This window comes from Penicillium chrysogenum, assembly GCF_028827035.1.
Source record: "Penicillium chrysogenum strain IBT 35668 chromosome Unknown utg000005l_segment0_segment0, whole genome shotgun sequence".
Lineage (NCBI taxonomy): Eukaryota > Fungi > Ascomycota > Eurotiomycetes > Eurotiales > Aspergillaceae > Penicillium > Penicillium chrysogenum.
The window spans coordinates 9,167,922-9,184,194 of NW_026622753.1; the positions used below are offsets into that span (position 1 = coordinate 9,167,922).

Below are 16,273 nucleotides of genomic sequence, written 5' to 3' on the forward strand. Positions count from 1 at the left end.
AGCAAGGCAGATAGTCATTTCCATATTACGGGACACTACCCTTTGATGATTGTATTCCTGATAATGGTGGATATAATGTTCAACCTGTAACTAGTTAATTACCAGCTCCATTTGTTTATGCCTCGGCATTCAGGTCTTCTATTGCCGATATAGTTAACTAGTTAACTATTCTACTTGGTAGATCGATAAGCCTGGTATATACATTCCGTTATTCCTATTATTGGCGGGACTCTTATAGCTAAGATACTCCTTTTGAGCTGTAACACCGAAAATGAGTTTAGATTTACTCTATTATCTAGTTAGTAACTATGTAGACATAATTAGTTGCGATGAACGAAGTTCTACGTCATTTCAGACGGCTTAGATATCTAGGTATTTTTCTAGATATGTCTTCAGATGCCTTCTTGGATGTCTTTTCAAAATGTTTTCGATGTCCTTCTAGACACTAGCCAGGATCATGTTCTACAGAGCAACCAAAACACTAGAAATGGGAGATCCTACCTGAAATCATGTACGGCGTTTTGACCAATGCATGGAGAATTGGAAGAGAATAGGGACTGATCTTAGCCTAAGAAATGGATTGATTCCGGGTTAAAATCAAGGGACATATTTTAGAACATAGTAATTCGACGTAAGCTTTCTAAGAATAACCAGAAATAACCAGACCTAAAACAGGGGGAAAAACAAATATTTTCCGATGTTCTATAACTAGCTATAGGCTGGATAACGAGATAGGTAGGCGAACGCGCTAATCCTCAGTCCTCGCCCTGGATCCGGGAACGCTAGCGACATCGTGTATGCGATGCGGGTTAGCGCCTTATACTTCGAGCCCGACAATGCTTCTAGTCAATCCCTAACTACATTCGATTATATTCATGTCCGTGCCCAATACCTCCACCCATGTCTAGTCTATCACACGGGATCTTGAGGTATTCACACTATGTTCATTGGTCGCCCGTTATTATTATTACCCCTGGGGAACGGCTAGATCAGAGCCGGTGTGCGGATAGTATTTGTGCCGGACTTCCGATTACTCAGTAAAAGTTTTCTCAACTTGGCAATGTCTCTTTGGAGCTATCGACGTGTCGAAGACTTGATCCCAGCATATATTGCACAGTGTGGCGCCAGGTCATATCGTCTGATTATGGGTATGGAGGTACATATATGTATGTGGGATACCACGGCGTTAGACAGCAGTCAACCACCGAGATTGCAAATCAGACCGTATAGAGCAGTAGCTTAAGGTTATGCGAAGCATGAGTCATATGACAGCCGGCTCGCCTGCACTTCGTACTGGTTAGAAACACGAGGGCGGAGGCGACGGAGCATACGGATGTAATTGGGCTCGGGGCCCGGAGGTAAAACGGAGTTTGCATTCCGGGTAAGAACTGGCCTTAACAGATTAGCAATTTATTCAACGCAGATCCTAGGGACGTGCAGGTGCGTGGATGTAACAGCCCAGCCTTTTACATGTCTCCGGATGCTCACGGATGCCGGTTCACCAATCGCCAAGGTCGGGCTCGGGCTCGGTCTTGGCCCGACTTTTGTCAGGTGCTCGTTTGCTTCTTTACTACTGGGGGATGATTGTCCACGGCGTCTGTAGAGTCGAAGCACGGAGTATGGAGGACGGAATACGGAGTATAGCTTGGGCGCTTGGCGAGGCTATTGCTAATGTCAAAGTCGTACAGTGAGGGGACCAAGGTGGTTAGGTAACCACATGACGACATGCATCGGGTATGTGTTCATGTTGGTGGCTTGGGTCGATCGGCTTTTTCTTTTCTTTACATAGTACTCCGTACTATTTCATGAGGTGCAAATTTGTGTATCGGTGCAAGGACCAGAACGCGATCTTACGTTCGGAGTATCCACGGGAGACAACCTTGGGAGCGGGCTACTACTTGAGGCAACTACCTCAATATCACCTGTTTGGGTAATAAATGGAAGTGCCGAACTTCCGATCGAATTCGTCTGGTTGCAAGTCAGCGTCCATCAGACTCTGTTGTATAGCCCCCACCAAGATGGGGCCAGCCCGAAAATTGCGGCTCGGATAACAAAGCGAGGGGGCCGAGACAGGGATAGCATGAAGTATATGAAAGCAGGTTTAGCACCTGACAAGGAATGCATAAGTACTTGCGTATGTTGTAGGCTTCGGTGATTAGAGGAGTAGATTCCTGATGATCATCTGCTTGAACGGCGGTAAGGCTGGACACCTTGGAGCCCTGGAAACCAAACCTGATATAGTTGGCCTGTGAGCCAAGCAAGCATATCTACATGGTTAATCCTATACTCTATGACACTTTTTATATATCTATCTGGGTAGACATCGAATGGATGTAATAGGAAAATGAGGAAATCAGACCAGTCGCCGTCCAGATAGAGTAACGATCGACTACGTCATTGGCCAAGACACTATATTTCTGTCTGTCGTATAACACATGTGGCATCAGATGCAGGTTTACATACCTAGGTACGGAGTACGGCGTACATAATTTTCAGTCGCAAAAGTCCCAAATATCCCAATATTGGAGTTCTATGTAGTCATAGTTCCCAACCTCCGCAACTCGTGAAGTCACCAAAATCCACAAATCCACACATCCAAAGAGGATCCCGAAACACCCGAGTGAAAAGACGAGGGATATATAAGACATTTGGTAAAAAGGAAATGATAGAACCCTAGCTTCATTCGTATAATCCAGCGTAACTAGTTCGTGACACTTTCAAAGTTTAAGCACCGAAGAATATCATACCTAGTTATGTATGTGCTCATGTGCATCTATCTATACAGGAACGAGGTGGATTGGACGTAGATCGGCCTCGAGGGGCTTTCTTCCACGCACTCCTTTTTTTAATTATTAATTTTTTTTTCTTTTTCCTTAAGATTCCAAAAGCATTGGAAATCAGCACCGGCGAGCTCTTTTTTATTTATTTAATTTTCTTCCAATTTAATTTTTTAATTCCGTGAGCAGTTTCCCGGTCATTCCTGGCCCCGCCTGGACTTATAATACTGCAATTCCCTCCCTTTCATACTTCAGCCCTACAGCTTCTCCCAAATCGAACAGTCTAGTTCATCTGTCTCCAAGTACTGTGTCTATTATACTTGGAGGAGCATAAAAAGAAAACAAGAATAAATACGGGTCTAGTTACCGGTTTGACAGGTTTGCTACGTCACGATTCCCATAGAGCTTCGACCTCAGGTTGGAGCTCTATACTTCGCACTTGCATTTCTGCACATACAGACACAATACCATTTCCTTGCACTATAGCACATCTTCTTCCCGATGCCTTTAGCTACTCGGGTCGCATTAGTGGCAACTTTCACTCTCTTTCTCGCATCGCTTGCGACCGCCATTCCGCACGGTGACGATGAATCTATGGACATGGGGATGGATATGAACGCGGGCACCAACGCGCCGCAACCTACCACCACCGCGACACAAGCTACCACCGATGGTCCCATGAGCTATTTTGCATACAGCAAGCACTCCAGCACCATCATAGCTCACATTGCCCTCATGGTTCTGGGATGGTGCTTTGTTCTTCCTGTTGGTAAGTGGCTTCCCGTGTTGCGCACCGAGCGCGAAAAAAGAAAACGGACAGAACCTGATCCCTCAAATAGCTGTCATGCTGAGCATTGCCCGCTCATGGCTCGCACTTCCATCGCAATTCCTCTTTCTGGGCTTCAACGCGTTCGGCGTCCTACTCGGGGTTATCTATAACAACCAGACACCAGACCTCTACGAGAACAACGCACACCACAAAATCGGCTGGATCGCGACGTGTGTTGTCAGTGCCCAGGTCGTCCTCGCTTTGCTCTTCGCCTATGCTGGCCGCGGCAAGTCGAATGCGCCCTCTTATGAACACGCTACGTTCTTGCCTGTCGCGACTGACGATGATACTGAGCATGCTTGCCTCAATGGTGCGATGCGCGAGCGTCGCTGGTCTCGCGACAGTGGCCAAGGTACGGATAGTAACTCGTCTTCTATCCGTAGCCCTGGGTCATCATGCGGGTCGCCTACCGAATACGATGGATTTGAAAAGCCCGAGGAACTGCCAGCGAAGGTTACCGTTCAAAGCAGCTGGATACGTCACACGGCTGTTGGTCGCTTCCTGTCAAAGACTCTCCCAGGTCTGATGCCCAGCCGGGTTCTCCGCGTCTTGAATGTCGTGTATAACGTCGTTGACCGTGTCATTCTTCCATTCGGATTCACGGCTATTGCGACTGGGGCTGTGACTTATGGTGGCATCATGAGGGATCGTGAGATCTTCAATGGGCTTGCGCACTTCATCAAGGGTGGTATCTTCTTCTGGTACGGTATCCTGACCCTCGGACGCTATATTGGTTGCTGGGCAGATCTGGGCTGGGCCTGGAACAAGAAGCCGTCGGCCTCTATTGTTGGATGGAAATCCAAGGTTCCCTCGGGTGAAGCAACAGAGTCGTTCGTTATTTTCCTATATGGCGCGACAAATGTTTTCCTCGAGCACCTCTCCAATGCGGGCAAGGCATGGTCTGCTACCGATCTTGAGCACGTTTCGATTTCCGTACTGTTCTTCGGCGGCGGTCTGGTACGTATTCATCTTTCTTTTTCCCGCTCTTCATAGGAATTGATTGGCTAACCTAAAATAGGCCGGTATGCTTTTCGAATCTACTCGCGTCCGTGACTGGGTCAACAAGACCATCCTCGAAATCCCTGCCCATGATGCTTCGAATGAAGCTTGGACCCCACCGAGGTCGCAGGGCGTTTCCTTGAACCCCATGCCAGCCCTAGTCATTATGTTGCTTGGCATGATGATGGGGTCGCACCACCAGACTAGCATGACATCGACCATGGTGCACAAGCAATGGGGTAACATGCTGGTTGGTTTTGCACTGGCGCGCGGCATGACATACGTTCTGCTGTACCTCAAGCCTCCGACCTCGTACCTCCCGGCTCGTCCCCCGACAGAGATCATTGCTGCGTTCTGTCTGATCTCGGGAGGTCTGATTTTCATGATGAGCGTAAGTGCATATCTAACCTTGGACCCTTTTTAAGGTTTACAATGTCACCCAAGAGCATGACTAACGTTGATCTAGACCCGCAATGTGATTGAAGCGATGGAGTACTATGAACTGGACGCAATGTTCACCTTCACCGTCGGCCTGGGCTTCAGTGCTTTCATCATGGCCTATGAAATCTTGACAATTGCCATCAAGGCCTGGGCTGTGAAGCGTGCCCAGCGCTCACGGCCAAACTTCCGCTTCCAGTGAAAATTCGGCGACATGTTTGCTTTGATACCCCCTTTTACACTTCTGAGGTTTTTGTTTCATGCTGGAATATACGGAGTCATTTTACTGGTGCATGCTTATGCGACATAATATTCCTTGCAGAGATACCCTGGGAAGGATAGTTCCTTGGAAAACCCTCGGACATGATATTTTTTTTTTTTTTGTGACGTTCAATGTGTGAATGGACTAATGTGGTAATAGTGGTGGGATTGAGACTGGCTGTCCTAGTCTTCCAGATATATGCAGTACAGATATTTCTATGAATGCAATGTTATCTCTTTAAACAAATTTCATTGTACTCCGTACCCATGTTGGAGTCGTTGGAGTGGATATACGGAGTTAGCAACTTACCCCCGAGCCTTCGTCGTGCCGAGTGCCGAGCACATTCAATCATATTCTCTCCTGCCACACAATTGAATTCTGGATTGGGAAAAAGACATATAACGAGGCATGCAAGGTCTATGCGAGATCATTGAGCCTCAGTTCTGGAGGACCAGCCCAAGGCAGAGCTCATTAACGGTCAAAGGGGTCCAAGACGTCTGATAGCTCCACGAGGGGCAAGTGGAGTCAGAAGACAAAGACGCAACTGAACAGCCAGTCTGATTGGCAGAACATAACGTCTTGTGGAAATGGCTTGAAATGGCTGAAAGGCTTAGGTTGGACATTGTACGCCCCCGGGATACATTTATAAGCAGTGGGGTACCCTCCAGGGCTCTACAGTTTGACGTACACGGACATGGAAAACCCTCATTTTCACTTTCTATACCCATTCTCACTTCAAAATTCCAAAAATGGCTTCTAACCCTCCTGCTGCCTGCTGTGCCTCTGGTTTCAAGCATGAAGGTACTCCCGCTGGTGAGATCAAGAATATCGACGGAGGTAAGATACTCGTTGCAGCCAAAACCCCCCGCAACCGTAATTGTTAACCAAGCCGTTCTCTAGTCAACACCTATATCTCCTACCCCAAGGACAAGACCCCCGAGAAGGCCATTATCTTCCTGACCGATATCTTCGGCATCTACATCAACGCCCAGATCCTCGCCGACGAGTTCGCCAACAATGGCTACCTGACCATCATTCCGGATATTCTCCAGGGCGACCAGATCAGTGTCAGCGACATGTCATCTGGCAAGGTCGACCTGCCCACATGGATCAAAAGCCACCAGCCCGAGCACGTCGAGCCCGCTATCGAGTCGACTATTAAGTACGCCCGCGAGACTCTCGGCGTGAAGAAGATCGGCGCTGTTGGCTACTGCTTCGGCGGCAAGGTATGTACTCATAGTCCAGATCCGAAGATCCAATCTCCGAAAATATACCTTATAAACCCTGGTGTTAACAATCTCGGTTAAGTACGTCTGCCGCGATATGAAGCCTGGCCTCATTGATGTAGGTTACACTGCGCACCCCTCATTCGTCACCCACGAGGAACTCGGCGCCATTGATGGTCCCTTGTCTATCGCTGCTGCTGGTAAGTTGATGATTGCTAGATATCGGTTTGAAAGAAACATCAATGGCTAATTTTGCGTGTATCAGAGGTCGACTCGATCTTCACTACCCAGCTTCGTCACGAGTCCGAGGAGACCCTCATCAAGACTGGCAAGCCATGGCAGATCAACTTGTTCAGCGGTGTCAGTCACGGCTTCGCTGTGCGCGCCGATCTGAGCGACCCTAAGCAGAAGTGGGCTAAGGAGCAGGCTTTCTGCCAGGCCATCGCCTGGTTTAACCAACACCTGTAGATAAGGTTGAGGGGTTAGGATAAATAAAATACCAAATAGCCATACACAACACGATTTGATTTTTGACGAATAGACCATTCGGCCAGTAGTAAATTGAGATAATTTATCATCGCACTAACCTGATATCCCGAGGGCCTGTCCGGGTAGTTTATGCTTGCGCGGTTGGTCTTTATCGCAGGGCGTAACTTCGCGAACAAGTGGATTGAATGGTCCGGTTGATCTCCCTTGACTTCTCTTCGAATTTAATATTTCATTTACGTTGTTTCTGACCTTGTCATTCGGAGATCTACCCGTTTCCAGTTGGGGGCTTCTTCTCTCATTGTTTTTCGATTCCCGACAGGGATCGCGTGCGCCTTGTGAGTTATCCCTGGGACCGGCCCGGAAGTTCAACTAGCGAGGAAAACAGAATCTAACTTGTTCTTTCGTACCAGTCATTAATTGTTTAATTTGACATTTGAACACAATTGTCGATTCTTCTTAACCGCTCCGACCGCAAATCCCCCCTTCAGTGTCGTGGGGTATCCCGACTTGCCAGCCCAACTCTACGCCTGCCTGAGTGCTTTCGTCTCTATATTTGCTCCCATTCGAGAGTGATACTACACGGAACATCACCCTTCAGCAACTATGGCGACTCCCGCCGCTTTACCCCCGTTGCCTTTCAATCCGGGTCGGATACGCACATACCTCCTCCGATTACCGCTGTTCACGCGACTGGTGCTGTTGATTATTCTGGCCTTCTGGCTGCTTGAATTCCAGACTATATGGAGTGTTGTACAGTGGGGTGCTTTGATCCCAGAGGAGATTAACCTGGGGACTAGTATGTTTGACTCCATGTTAGAAGTGCATATTGGGCGCATGCTGATCTGTTGGTGATACTAGTGTACCGACTTAACACTTATCCCGTCATCCATATGGGCTTCTTCCATGCCTTTTTTAATGCTATGGCGGTTACACCGCTGCTGGAGCGCTTTGAGGCAGAACATGGTACTTTGACTGCTATTGCATTGTTTGTTGGACGTGAGTGCTCTGGTAAAATGCAGCTTTTATGGCCGTTTGGACTAATGTTGAATAATTTAGCTCTGTCGACTTTCCCCGCTGGGCTTTATATCTTGTTTGAGAGGTTTATCCTACACAGAAATACTTCGGTGGTCGGCGCAAGGTATGCTTCAGGTCACCAGGTCGAATGTTTCAGTAACTGACCTTCAATGCAGCATCTGGGTTTTCTTGCTTCTTGGTTCGGAAGCCATCAAGACCTACAGGTCACATCCAAACTTCAGGTAAGATTTACTTGGAAAAACCTACTTGAATTTCACTAACGCCCTTCAGTCTTGGCCCATACAAGATTCCCACCTGGACTTCACCCCTGTTTGCATGTGTCGTTGTATCCATCCTCATCTCGAACGTGAGCTTCCTCGGTCATCTCTGCGCGATTCTTGTCGGCTATCTCCGTGAGTTCCCTTCTCAGACTCTTCTTTTCACTACTAATTGTCGTTAGTCGGCCTCGGATACCTCAAGGTGTTTGTGCCCCCCGAGAAGGTCCTCCGCTGGATCGAGGGCAAGCTGAACCTCCTGGGACGCCTGCCTCACTACGTCTCCGTCGACCAGAAGACCTACGGTCGTTATGGAGTTCTTCCAAGCACCAACCCTGCCGGCGCCAGCGGCAACCAAACACCCATGAGCTACCTCGGATCTACCCAGCGCCTGGGAGCCTGATCCCGGTATTGATGCATTCTTCACTTCTCATTTTTAATGTATATTTTCCACTATAGTTTTTTTATATTGCAGACTCGGGAGCCATTGGATAATAGCATAGCGTGTGCATACTCACATTTAATTTGCACTGTTGGTCTTTGTCGTTCGGCGTAAATTCCACTTCTCCGCGCATAAACAACGGAGCTGTTCGACTCGATCTCCACTGTTGACTTGTTAAGACTCCAAGTTCAGTCCAATTATTCCACTCATTTAACAGCTTCGCCTTCGTGGCACGGGACTTGATCTCCCGATGCTCAATAGTCAATGGCGTTGAAATGTGAGCAAAGCTGACATACCACCTGTCCTTCCTGGCAGCATCGGAGACCCAACTAACAAGATGCCAGCTGCAATCCGCAACTTGCGGAACAATCCCCACTTCCTCTTCGCTCGCCTCCCGAATCTCCTATCCTTTATCTGCGTCGTCGTCGGCGTTGTCTGGCTACTTCTCCTGCCTTTGAACGAGTACTCCCGACAAACCTACATCTCCGAGAATGCGCTCCTGCCGGGCCAAGTCCATGCGTACTTCACGGGAAGCGAACAGAACATCTTCCGAGGTTATAAAAGAGAATTGGAAGGATTGTTGAATGACGGACAGGCAAGGGGCGGTCAAAAGGACGAGGTGGAAGTGACAGCGGCGTAGGTCGAATGAACCGGACACAGGCTGGACTATTGCTGATACTTGGACAGGGTCTCGGACAAGCTGCAGTCAATCTTGCAAGCGGCGGGCCTTAAAGTCGCCACGCAGAAATACGAATACACCTCCGCTGGCATTACGCACCAGGGAGAGAACACTTATGCTATTATCCATGCGCCGCGCGGTGATGCCACGGAGGCAATTGTGCTGGTTGCGCCGTGGATTACAGCTGATGATAAGCTGAACCTGAATGGTGTCACTCTTGCCCTGACCTTAGCGAGATACTTCAAGAGTAAGTCTCGTGGTTGCGCTCCTCTAGCCGGGTTACTGACAGTTATTTGTAGGATGGTCATTATGGTCCAAGGATATCATCTTCCTAATTACACCGGACAGCAAATCTGGGACTCAGGCTTGGATCGATGCCTATCACGATATGCACCCGGCTTCAGTGCAGCCACTTCCTTTGAAAAGTGGAGCGTTGCAAGGAGCACTGGTCATCGAATACCCATTAGATCACCGGTTCCAGTCGCTCCATATTGTATATGACGGGGTCAATGGTCAACTTCCCAACCTCGACCTGTTCAACACGGCTGTAGCCATTGCAGGCGGCCAGATGGGTATCGGTGCCAATCTGCAGGAAATGTGGGGTCACGACGACAGCTACGAGCATCGTCTCCAGACCATGTTCCGCGGTATGACCAAGCAGGGTCTTGGGTATGCCACCGGTGCGCACAGCAGCTTCATGCCGTACCATGTCGACGCTATCACCTTGCAGACCAAGGGCGAGGGATGGGAGGACGAAATGGCCCTAGGCCGGACGATTGAGTCTCTTTGCCGCAGCTTGAACAACTTGCTGGAGCACCTGCACCAGAGCTTTTTCTTCTACCTGCTCATGCAGTCCAACCGTTTTGTTAGCATTGGAACCTACCTGCCTAGTGCCATGCTGATTGCTGGAAATTTCACCATAATGGCAATTGCCCTCTGGATGCGGACTGGGTACTACCCGGAAAGCAAACCAAGTGCCAAACCTATGAGTGAGAAGGGATCCGCAGAAGAGAAGGCAAAGACGGATGGCATCGCGGAACGACACCTCGCTCTACCACTCTCGCTTGTTGTCGGACTCCATCTGCTCGGCCTTGTCCCGCTCTGGGTCTTTAATAATATATTCCACCAGGTGAGAACTACCAGCCTACAACAACAACAATAATAGCTGCTAACAAATCCACAGTACTTCACAACTACCACCTACATATTTGTGGTTGTGGACATCATCCTCCCCCTGCTCCTCGCCGCAATTCTCTCCAACGGCCTGGGTCTATCAAACCCAATCATCCCCCAACAGTACCACCTCATAAAATCATTCTCCCTCCTCCTACTAGGTCTCTCCCTCTCAACCCTCGCCACCCTCAACTTCTCCCTTTCATTCATGATTGGGCTTCTCTGCGCGCCACTTAGCTTCGTCGCTCGCCTGCAAGGCTCCGCGCCATTCCGCTTGGCAACTTCCAGTCTGGGTCTGGTGCTTCTCAACCTCGTCTCCCCGCCAACTGTTCTCCTTGGCGTCTGCTGGTATATGGGAATCTCAGTCGAGACTGTTCTCACCCAGGCGGCTTTCGGTTGGGATATTTGGGGTATGTGGACCCAGGTAGTTGTTTGGTGTGTGTGGTGGCCGGCTTGGTTGATTGGCTGTGTGTTGCTGTGGTCGTCGATGTTCTGATTATATTGTTGTACATTGTTGTCTCGTGTGTTTCGCATGGGCCCAATGATTAGGATATTAATAAAATACAAATCCAGGTATCTACATACTTTAACTACCAAGATAAAGAGACAGAAACAAGGACGGGACTAGGGCCCTGGATACCACAGGCTGGCAGTAGGGACTCCCGATATCAGTTGTTGGCGTCCAAGATACATAGACCAATGCACTGCAAATACATCAAGAGCAACTGATTGCAACTAGGTGCGTATAACCACCCTTGGTCAAATACGTACTCTGAATGTGTGTTCCCCTTGATGTGTTTCATTTGCCACGCCATATCTTGAAAGAACTCACTCGGTTTCTCATTCTCACTCAAGGCGCAAGCATCTATCGCCTCACGATGGCAAATTACGATCAAAGAACATTCGGCATTCGACACCAGAAGTGCCCAAGAGAAGGTTAAACAAAGACCGCCTCGACTTTATACATACCCATATTGGAAAGGTCATGCACGGCTGATCCGAGCGAACAATGAAAATATCCAGGATGTCAAACTTGCCATGCACCACATATCCCCGGATCTTTGTTCAGGCCCTTGAACAATACTAACATCTCACATTCATCAATTCCATTAATGTCGAATTGTCTTGACCAATTGCCACCGGTCCTGCCCTAACTCGGAAACAGTGCTCTATTTCTTTCATGCAATGCCTCTATCCAGTCCCGATTCCAGGGCCCCAATTCTCTCTATCAATCTATATAAAGAATGACGATCCTTGTTACTCGACAAATAGCCGTATTCCCAAGATCTATACAAGATGCGTTCCTTTAGAATCGACCTTCTTGCCCTATGGCTTCTCTTACTCCGTATGGCGACAGCCGTCCCCCCAGTACCAACCAAGGACGGATATTGCTTCAAATACATCATCCAGGGCTATGATACCTGTGCACGGATTGCCAAAGCACACGATATCACCGAAGCCGATATAGAAAGCTTCAATAAAAACACCTGGGCATGGCTCGGATGCAGACAGCTCTACCAGGGCGACTTTATCTGTCTCAGCGCCGGTAAACCTCCAATGCCAATGGCTCTTCCTCAAGCTACCTGCGGTCCACAAGTACCCGGAACAACACGTCCAGCCAACTGGGCCGACCTCGCCGGCATGAACCCATGTGCTGATTCGAAATGTGTGAGTAGTCCCCATAACCTTCTTAGATTAGTCTGACAACCCAACAGTGTGCTTTCTGGGGCCAATGTGGTGTCTCGGATCTATATTGCCAAAATTACCGCGCGCCGCCAGCCGGCCCTACAGCCACCGTGAAAGGAGCGACAGAGGCTCCGAAATCAAAACCGACTGGTAATGCAAAGGGAACCGCGGACAAGGAATCTCCCAACAAAGACACAAACTCGAAACCTACCAACCCCGACTCCAAATCCAGCAAAGACAACACTACCAAGGCTCCCAAGGCTACGAAAATTACAACAACCACAAAACCCACTACCACAAAAGCAAAGCCAGCCCCGGAACCTAACGTACCCATACCCCAGTACGAATGGAAAGCACCGTGGGAGATCACGATGTACAGCAAAGCCGGCTGCGAGGGCGACTACTACCACCTCGAGGGCTATAACAAAGAATTCCTCGATGACGAGGGCTGTCTGGCGCTCCATGGTGGTATAAACAGCAAGTTCACCGAGACGGGCGTGACGTGCAAATGGTGGACGGAGGATGGGTTTACGTGGAGTGGGTGTGATACGAGTAAGCTGAAGAAACCTGAATCGTGGGTTCTTAAGAATGGGTATTGTGCTATCTTCACTATCGCTGATTGTGATTGCTTTGATAGCTTGGAGATGTATTATAAGTCGGAGGGATGTCATAATAGGACGGACATTGATCCGCCTAACTTTGCTGCTTTGCAGTGTTCGATTAATGGACATCAATGAGTGACGCGGGGACTTTTGTATATATTAGTTTCGAATGGGATTGTTCTGATTCTGGTTCGTTATAATAAACTATATCAATGTCTTCCTTGCGGATGACGAGCAAGTAGATATGTCGAGTCAACAAGACCATGGGAATTACAATATTGGAATCACAGTAAAAAGACACCATTGTATTCATTATAATAGAACTTATCAGAACACAAGTGAGATAAGACATCTATGCAGCCCAAACGTCCTTACCAGCCCCCTCAATCCAATGACCGAGCTGGTTAACACCAGCATCCCAATCCTTAAGACGGTTGCGCATGCCATCAATCTGCTTCATATCCAGAACCTTAGGCTGAACCCAGTGGATCTGCGCAACCTGAGCAACCTGATCAATGGACCCACGCAGCAAGCCCAGCGACAAAGCCTTCATAACGAGATGCTCAATCTCATCCGGCTGCACCTTAGTCTCGGACGCGATAGCCTGGAAGGAGAGAGAGCGGTCGTGAGGGGGACGATGGAAGACCATCTCCGTCAGTGCCGAGAGCGAGATCTTCTGATACAGGAATACCCGGTGAGTCTCCAGCAGCTTGTTCTTGCTGATGTTACCGGCCAACACGTCGTAGGCAGTCAGATCGCCCCGGTTGAAGGCGAAGAGAAGCTCGCGGAGCCAGTTGTGCGGGGTCTGGGTCAGGGAGTCCAGAATCGGGTGCAGGAGAAGCTCTCCGAAGTTGTAGATCGTGTCTGATACCAAGGCCGCTACGCTGAGGTTGTAGGCGCGCGATGCGCGCTCGGTCTCGGTGAGTTCTTGCAGGTCAATGCAGGCGAGGTAGAGGAGGGCGTTTTTGTAGAAGGAGGCGAATTCTTGCTTGGCCTGTTGGAGAAAGGTGTTAGCTTTGATTTGAGTGGTCATACCCGGCTTGGGACGGGATGCTCCAAATCACGTACATGGTAGTAGTCCGCGTTCACTTTGTAGAATGATGCGTGCACAACGGTCTCGACCGAGTCGAACGTGTCTAGCACCCGCTGGCAGGTGGCCAGGTCTGTCTGTGCTCCGTCCAGATCCTTCAGCGACAGCTTGACGTTGGCGACGTCAGCAAGTGCGTAGACATATGCATCCTGTGTGTCGGGCGTATCGGTCTTGCTAGCGAGGGATGTGAGGAAAGCCAGTCGTTCTTGGTCATCTAGAGGGAGATGGTTAGCCTGTATCCAACGCAACCGAATGCTCATCAGGGTAGTTTTCGGAGCTTCCAGTCTAGACTGTGGACCACCAACCTGTGCATTCTGTAGCTGCCATCAATCCCAGCGACACAAACTTGAGCTGGTTGACCCGGTCGGCGAAACTGAGCACGAATGTCTTAAACAGGGCTAAGCGATGCGGAGCACTCTCTGGCATGCGGAAAAACTCGACCAACGAGTCTGTGAGCTGGTGCCATAGTTTTCGCTCCCAATAATCTTCAAAGGTGAGGAAGTAGGGTTGTGTCTCTGGGCTTCCTTGTGCTTGCTGCTCGAGCAAGAAGTCGGGGATCTTGGACTCCATGGTGGAGATCTGGGTGCTGTTTAAGTTGAAGTCACTGACAGAGGACGGAGATGCTGAAGTAAGAGAGGAAGGTAGCCCTGGAGGTAAAGTTGGAATTGGAGGTGTTGATGGTTGATGCGGACTGCAAGAGAGCTGATATGATGTCCTCACGTCGGCAGTTTGGGGAGCTCTCGTTCACCGCCTTGGCTTCTACGGTCTTCGATACTTTGCTGTTTCAACGTCAGTTCTCTGCTTTGATTTTGACGATCTTTGATACTATCTAGTTATATGGGCACGAGCAGAAGGCGATAAATAGTGTGGCGCTCAGTGTCGTACCTGCATATATGCTTCTTCGTTAGACCTTTCACTGCGTATCCTACAATGTATATATATCCATGCGCCAACCGGATATCTCCTTCGCTTAGGTCCCCTGTACAATTAATCGTCCATTCCACAGAAAATCTGTCTTCCGGTTTGTTCTACCTGCTTCTTTTCTCTCACACAACACCTGTTTTCACTACCATTAAACATGGCCGGCTGAAATGCAACCATTTCGGCTACCAGGGAGTAATTAGGGCCCAAAACCGAGTGAGTATAACGGCACCCGCTTGCTGCACACCCGAAAAGAATGATTGGCTTCCAAGGTTACCTACATATGTACATACGTAGGTAATGTATGAAGATACCTAAGCCATGCGCAAGAAGAACTGCTGGTTTTTACCCTTGTTACCGCGCCAAGTCAGGACTGGGGTGTCATCTGCAGTTTGGGACCCTTGAATGTCCAAAACCTGACCCGGGTTACCAACACTCTCAATGCTATCGAAAACAGTCAGAAAAACATTGGAAAATAAGATTGAAGGCTTAGGGGGCAGACCTGTAAGCTCCACTTCTATCCCGCACCGGTATGATCTTCCATCTCGCGTCTGGGTTCATCGGGCTTGTCCAGTTCAAGTGAACGTTGTCATTTCCCCCTTTAGAAAATGAATTAGTAAAGTCATCTGTATTGCTAGTTCAAGAAAGAATAACATACCCCTTGTTGCAGTCATATAGAGACCTTTTTTCTGGTGAAGAATCAAGTATTCATCGTTCCCAGCAGCTGCAATAACGTACTGCTGGTAGTACTCGCCATATTTACCATTCGTGAGATCGGCCCTGGCTATGTTCAGCATACGGGCTAAATATCTACATAGGTAAATATATCCTCACTCACCAGGTACCAACTCGTTTTCCTTCCTCGTCCCCTCCCCAAATGTTCAGCACTTTGTCACTGTGCCGAGCCCAGATCTTGTAGTTACCGGGGCCAGTAAAGTCACTCATGATGATCAGATTGAGATAGAAGGACTTGTGAAGAATGGAAGTGTGAAGGAATTGTTGATGATCAGAAAGTCAAGGAAAGCATCGCATTTATATGTTGAAATGGGTAGTTACTTTGCCTCAGATTTCGTTGCTCCCCCTACACCGCATGATGCACATGGGATACGTCAACTAATAAGTGGCCAGAAGATAGATCATGGCTGGCTACTCGATTCGAGTGATGTACGATAGTCTGTGCGTGCACACATGTATGTGTTAACTTCAACGTTGAATAATAAGAGGAAACCATGTAGAGGACCTAATCCTACGGGTGCCGACTGGCCGCTGCCGGTCTTTGTCTCACCTTGGCCATCTGGTTCCTAACGAGGATGGTGATGATTCAGTTTATTCAATGTACCACTGCTATGCGGTGCTGTCAGGCCAGCCGAG

General features: G+C 48.8%; 6 protein-coding genes across 6 annotated transcripts; 4 read left to right on the forward strand and 2 right to left on the reverse strand.

Annotated features, from left to right (window-relative positions):
* Nucleotides 1-3,278: 3,278 nt before the first annotated feature.
* N7489_011840 (Ytp1 family protein) lies at nt 3,279-5,245 on the forward strand (the record flags this gene model as incomplete). Its single annotated transcript, XM_056717589.1, has 4 exons — nt 3,279-3,546; nt 3,617-4,563; nt 4,625-4,996; nt 5,072-5,245. The coding sequence occupies 4 exons, from the start codon at nt 3,279-3,281 to the stop codon at nt 5,243-5,245; spliced, it is 1,761 nt and encodes a 586-aa protein (XP_056565211.1).
* An 809-nt stretch (nt 5,246-6,054) lies between these two features.
* N7489_011841 (dienelactone hydrolase family protein) lies at nt 6,055-6,999 on the forward strand (the record flags this gene model as incomplete). Its single annotated transcript, XM_056717590.1, has 4 exons — nt 6,055-6,142; nt 6,206-6,531; nt 6,614-6,731; nt 6,797-6,999. The coding sequence occupies 4 exons, from the start codon at nt 6,055-6,057 to the stop codon at nt 6,997-6,999; spliced, it is 735 nt and encodes a 244-aa protein (XP_056565212.1).
* Nucleotides 7,000-7,623: 624 nt separating this feature from the next.
* Nucleotides 7,624-8,712, forward strand: rbd2 (rhomboid protease family protein RBD2; the record flags this gene model as incomplete). The annotated part of the gene is made up of 6 exons (XM_056717591.1): nt 7,624-7,816; nt 7,879-8,016; nt 8,077-8,158; nt 8,211-8,276; nt 8,326-8,447; nt 8,495-8,712. 6 exons carry the CDS (start codon nt 7,624-7,626, stop codon nt 8,710-8,712), a joined length of 819 nt encoding a protein of 272 aa, XP_056565213.1.
* Nucleotides 8,713-9,088: 376 nt separating this feature from the next.
* Nucleotides 9,089-13,026, forward strand: N7489_011843 (GPI-anchored transamidase subunit GAA1; the record flags this gene model as incomplete). The annotated part of the gene is made up of 6 exons (XM_056717592.1): nt 9,089-9,387; nt 9,439-9,677; nt 9,730-10,559; nt 10,614-11,072; nt 11,876-12,271; nt 12,319-13,026. The coding sequence occupies 6 exons, from the start codon at nt 9,089-9,091 to the stop codon at nt 13,024-13,026; spliced, it is 2,931 nt and encodes a 976-aa protein (XP_056565214.1).
* A 217-nt stretch (nt 13,027-13,243) lies between these two features.
* Nucleotides 13,244-14,551, reverse strand: N7489_011844 (proteasome regulatory particle lid subunit RPN9; the record flags this gene model as incomplete). The annotated part of the gene is made up of 3 exons (XM_056717593.1): nt 13,244-13,885; nt 13,960-14,195; nt 14,287-14,551. The coding sequence occupies 3 exons, from the start codon at nt 14,549-14,551 to the stop codon at nt 13,244-13,246; spliced, it is 1,143 nt and encodes a 380-aa protein (XP_056565215.1).
* A 665-nt stretch (nt 14,552-15,216) lies between these two features.
* N7489_011845 (RICIN domain-containing protein) lies at nt 15,217-15,847 on the reverse strand (the record flags this gene model as incomplete). Its single annotated transcript, XM_056717594.1, has 4 exons — nt 15,217-15,346; nt 15,405-15,501; nt 15,561-15,682; nt 15,741-15,847. The coding sequence occupies 4 exons, from the start codon at nt 15,845-15,847 to the stop codon at nt 15,217-15,219; spliced, it is 456 nt and encodes a 151-aa protein (XP_056565216.1).
* Between the last annotated feature and the right edge of the window lie 426 nt (nt 15,848-16,273).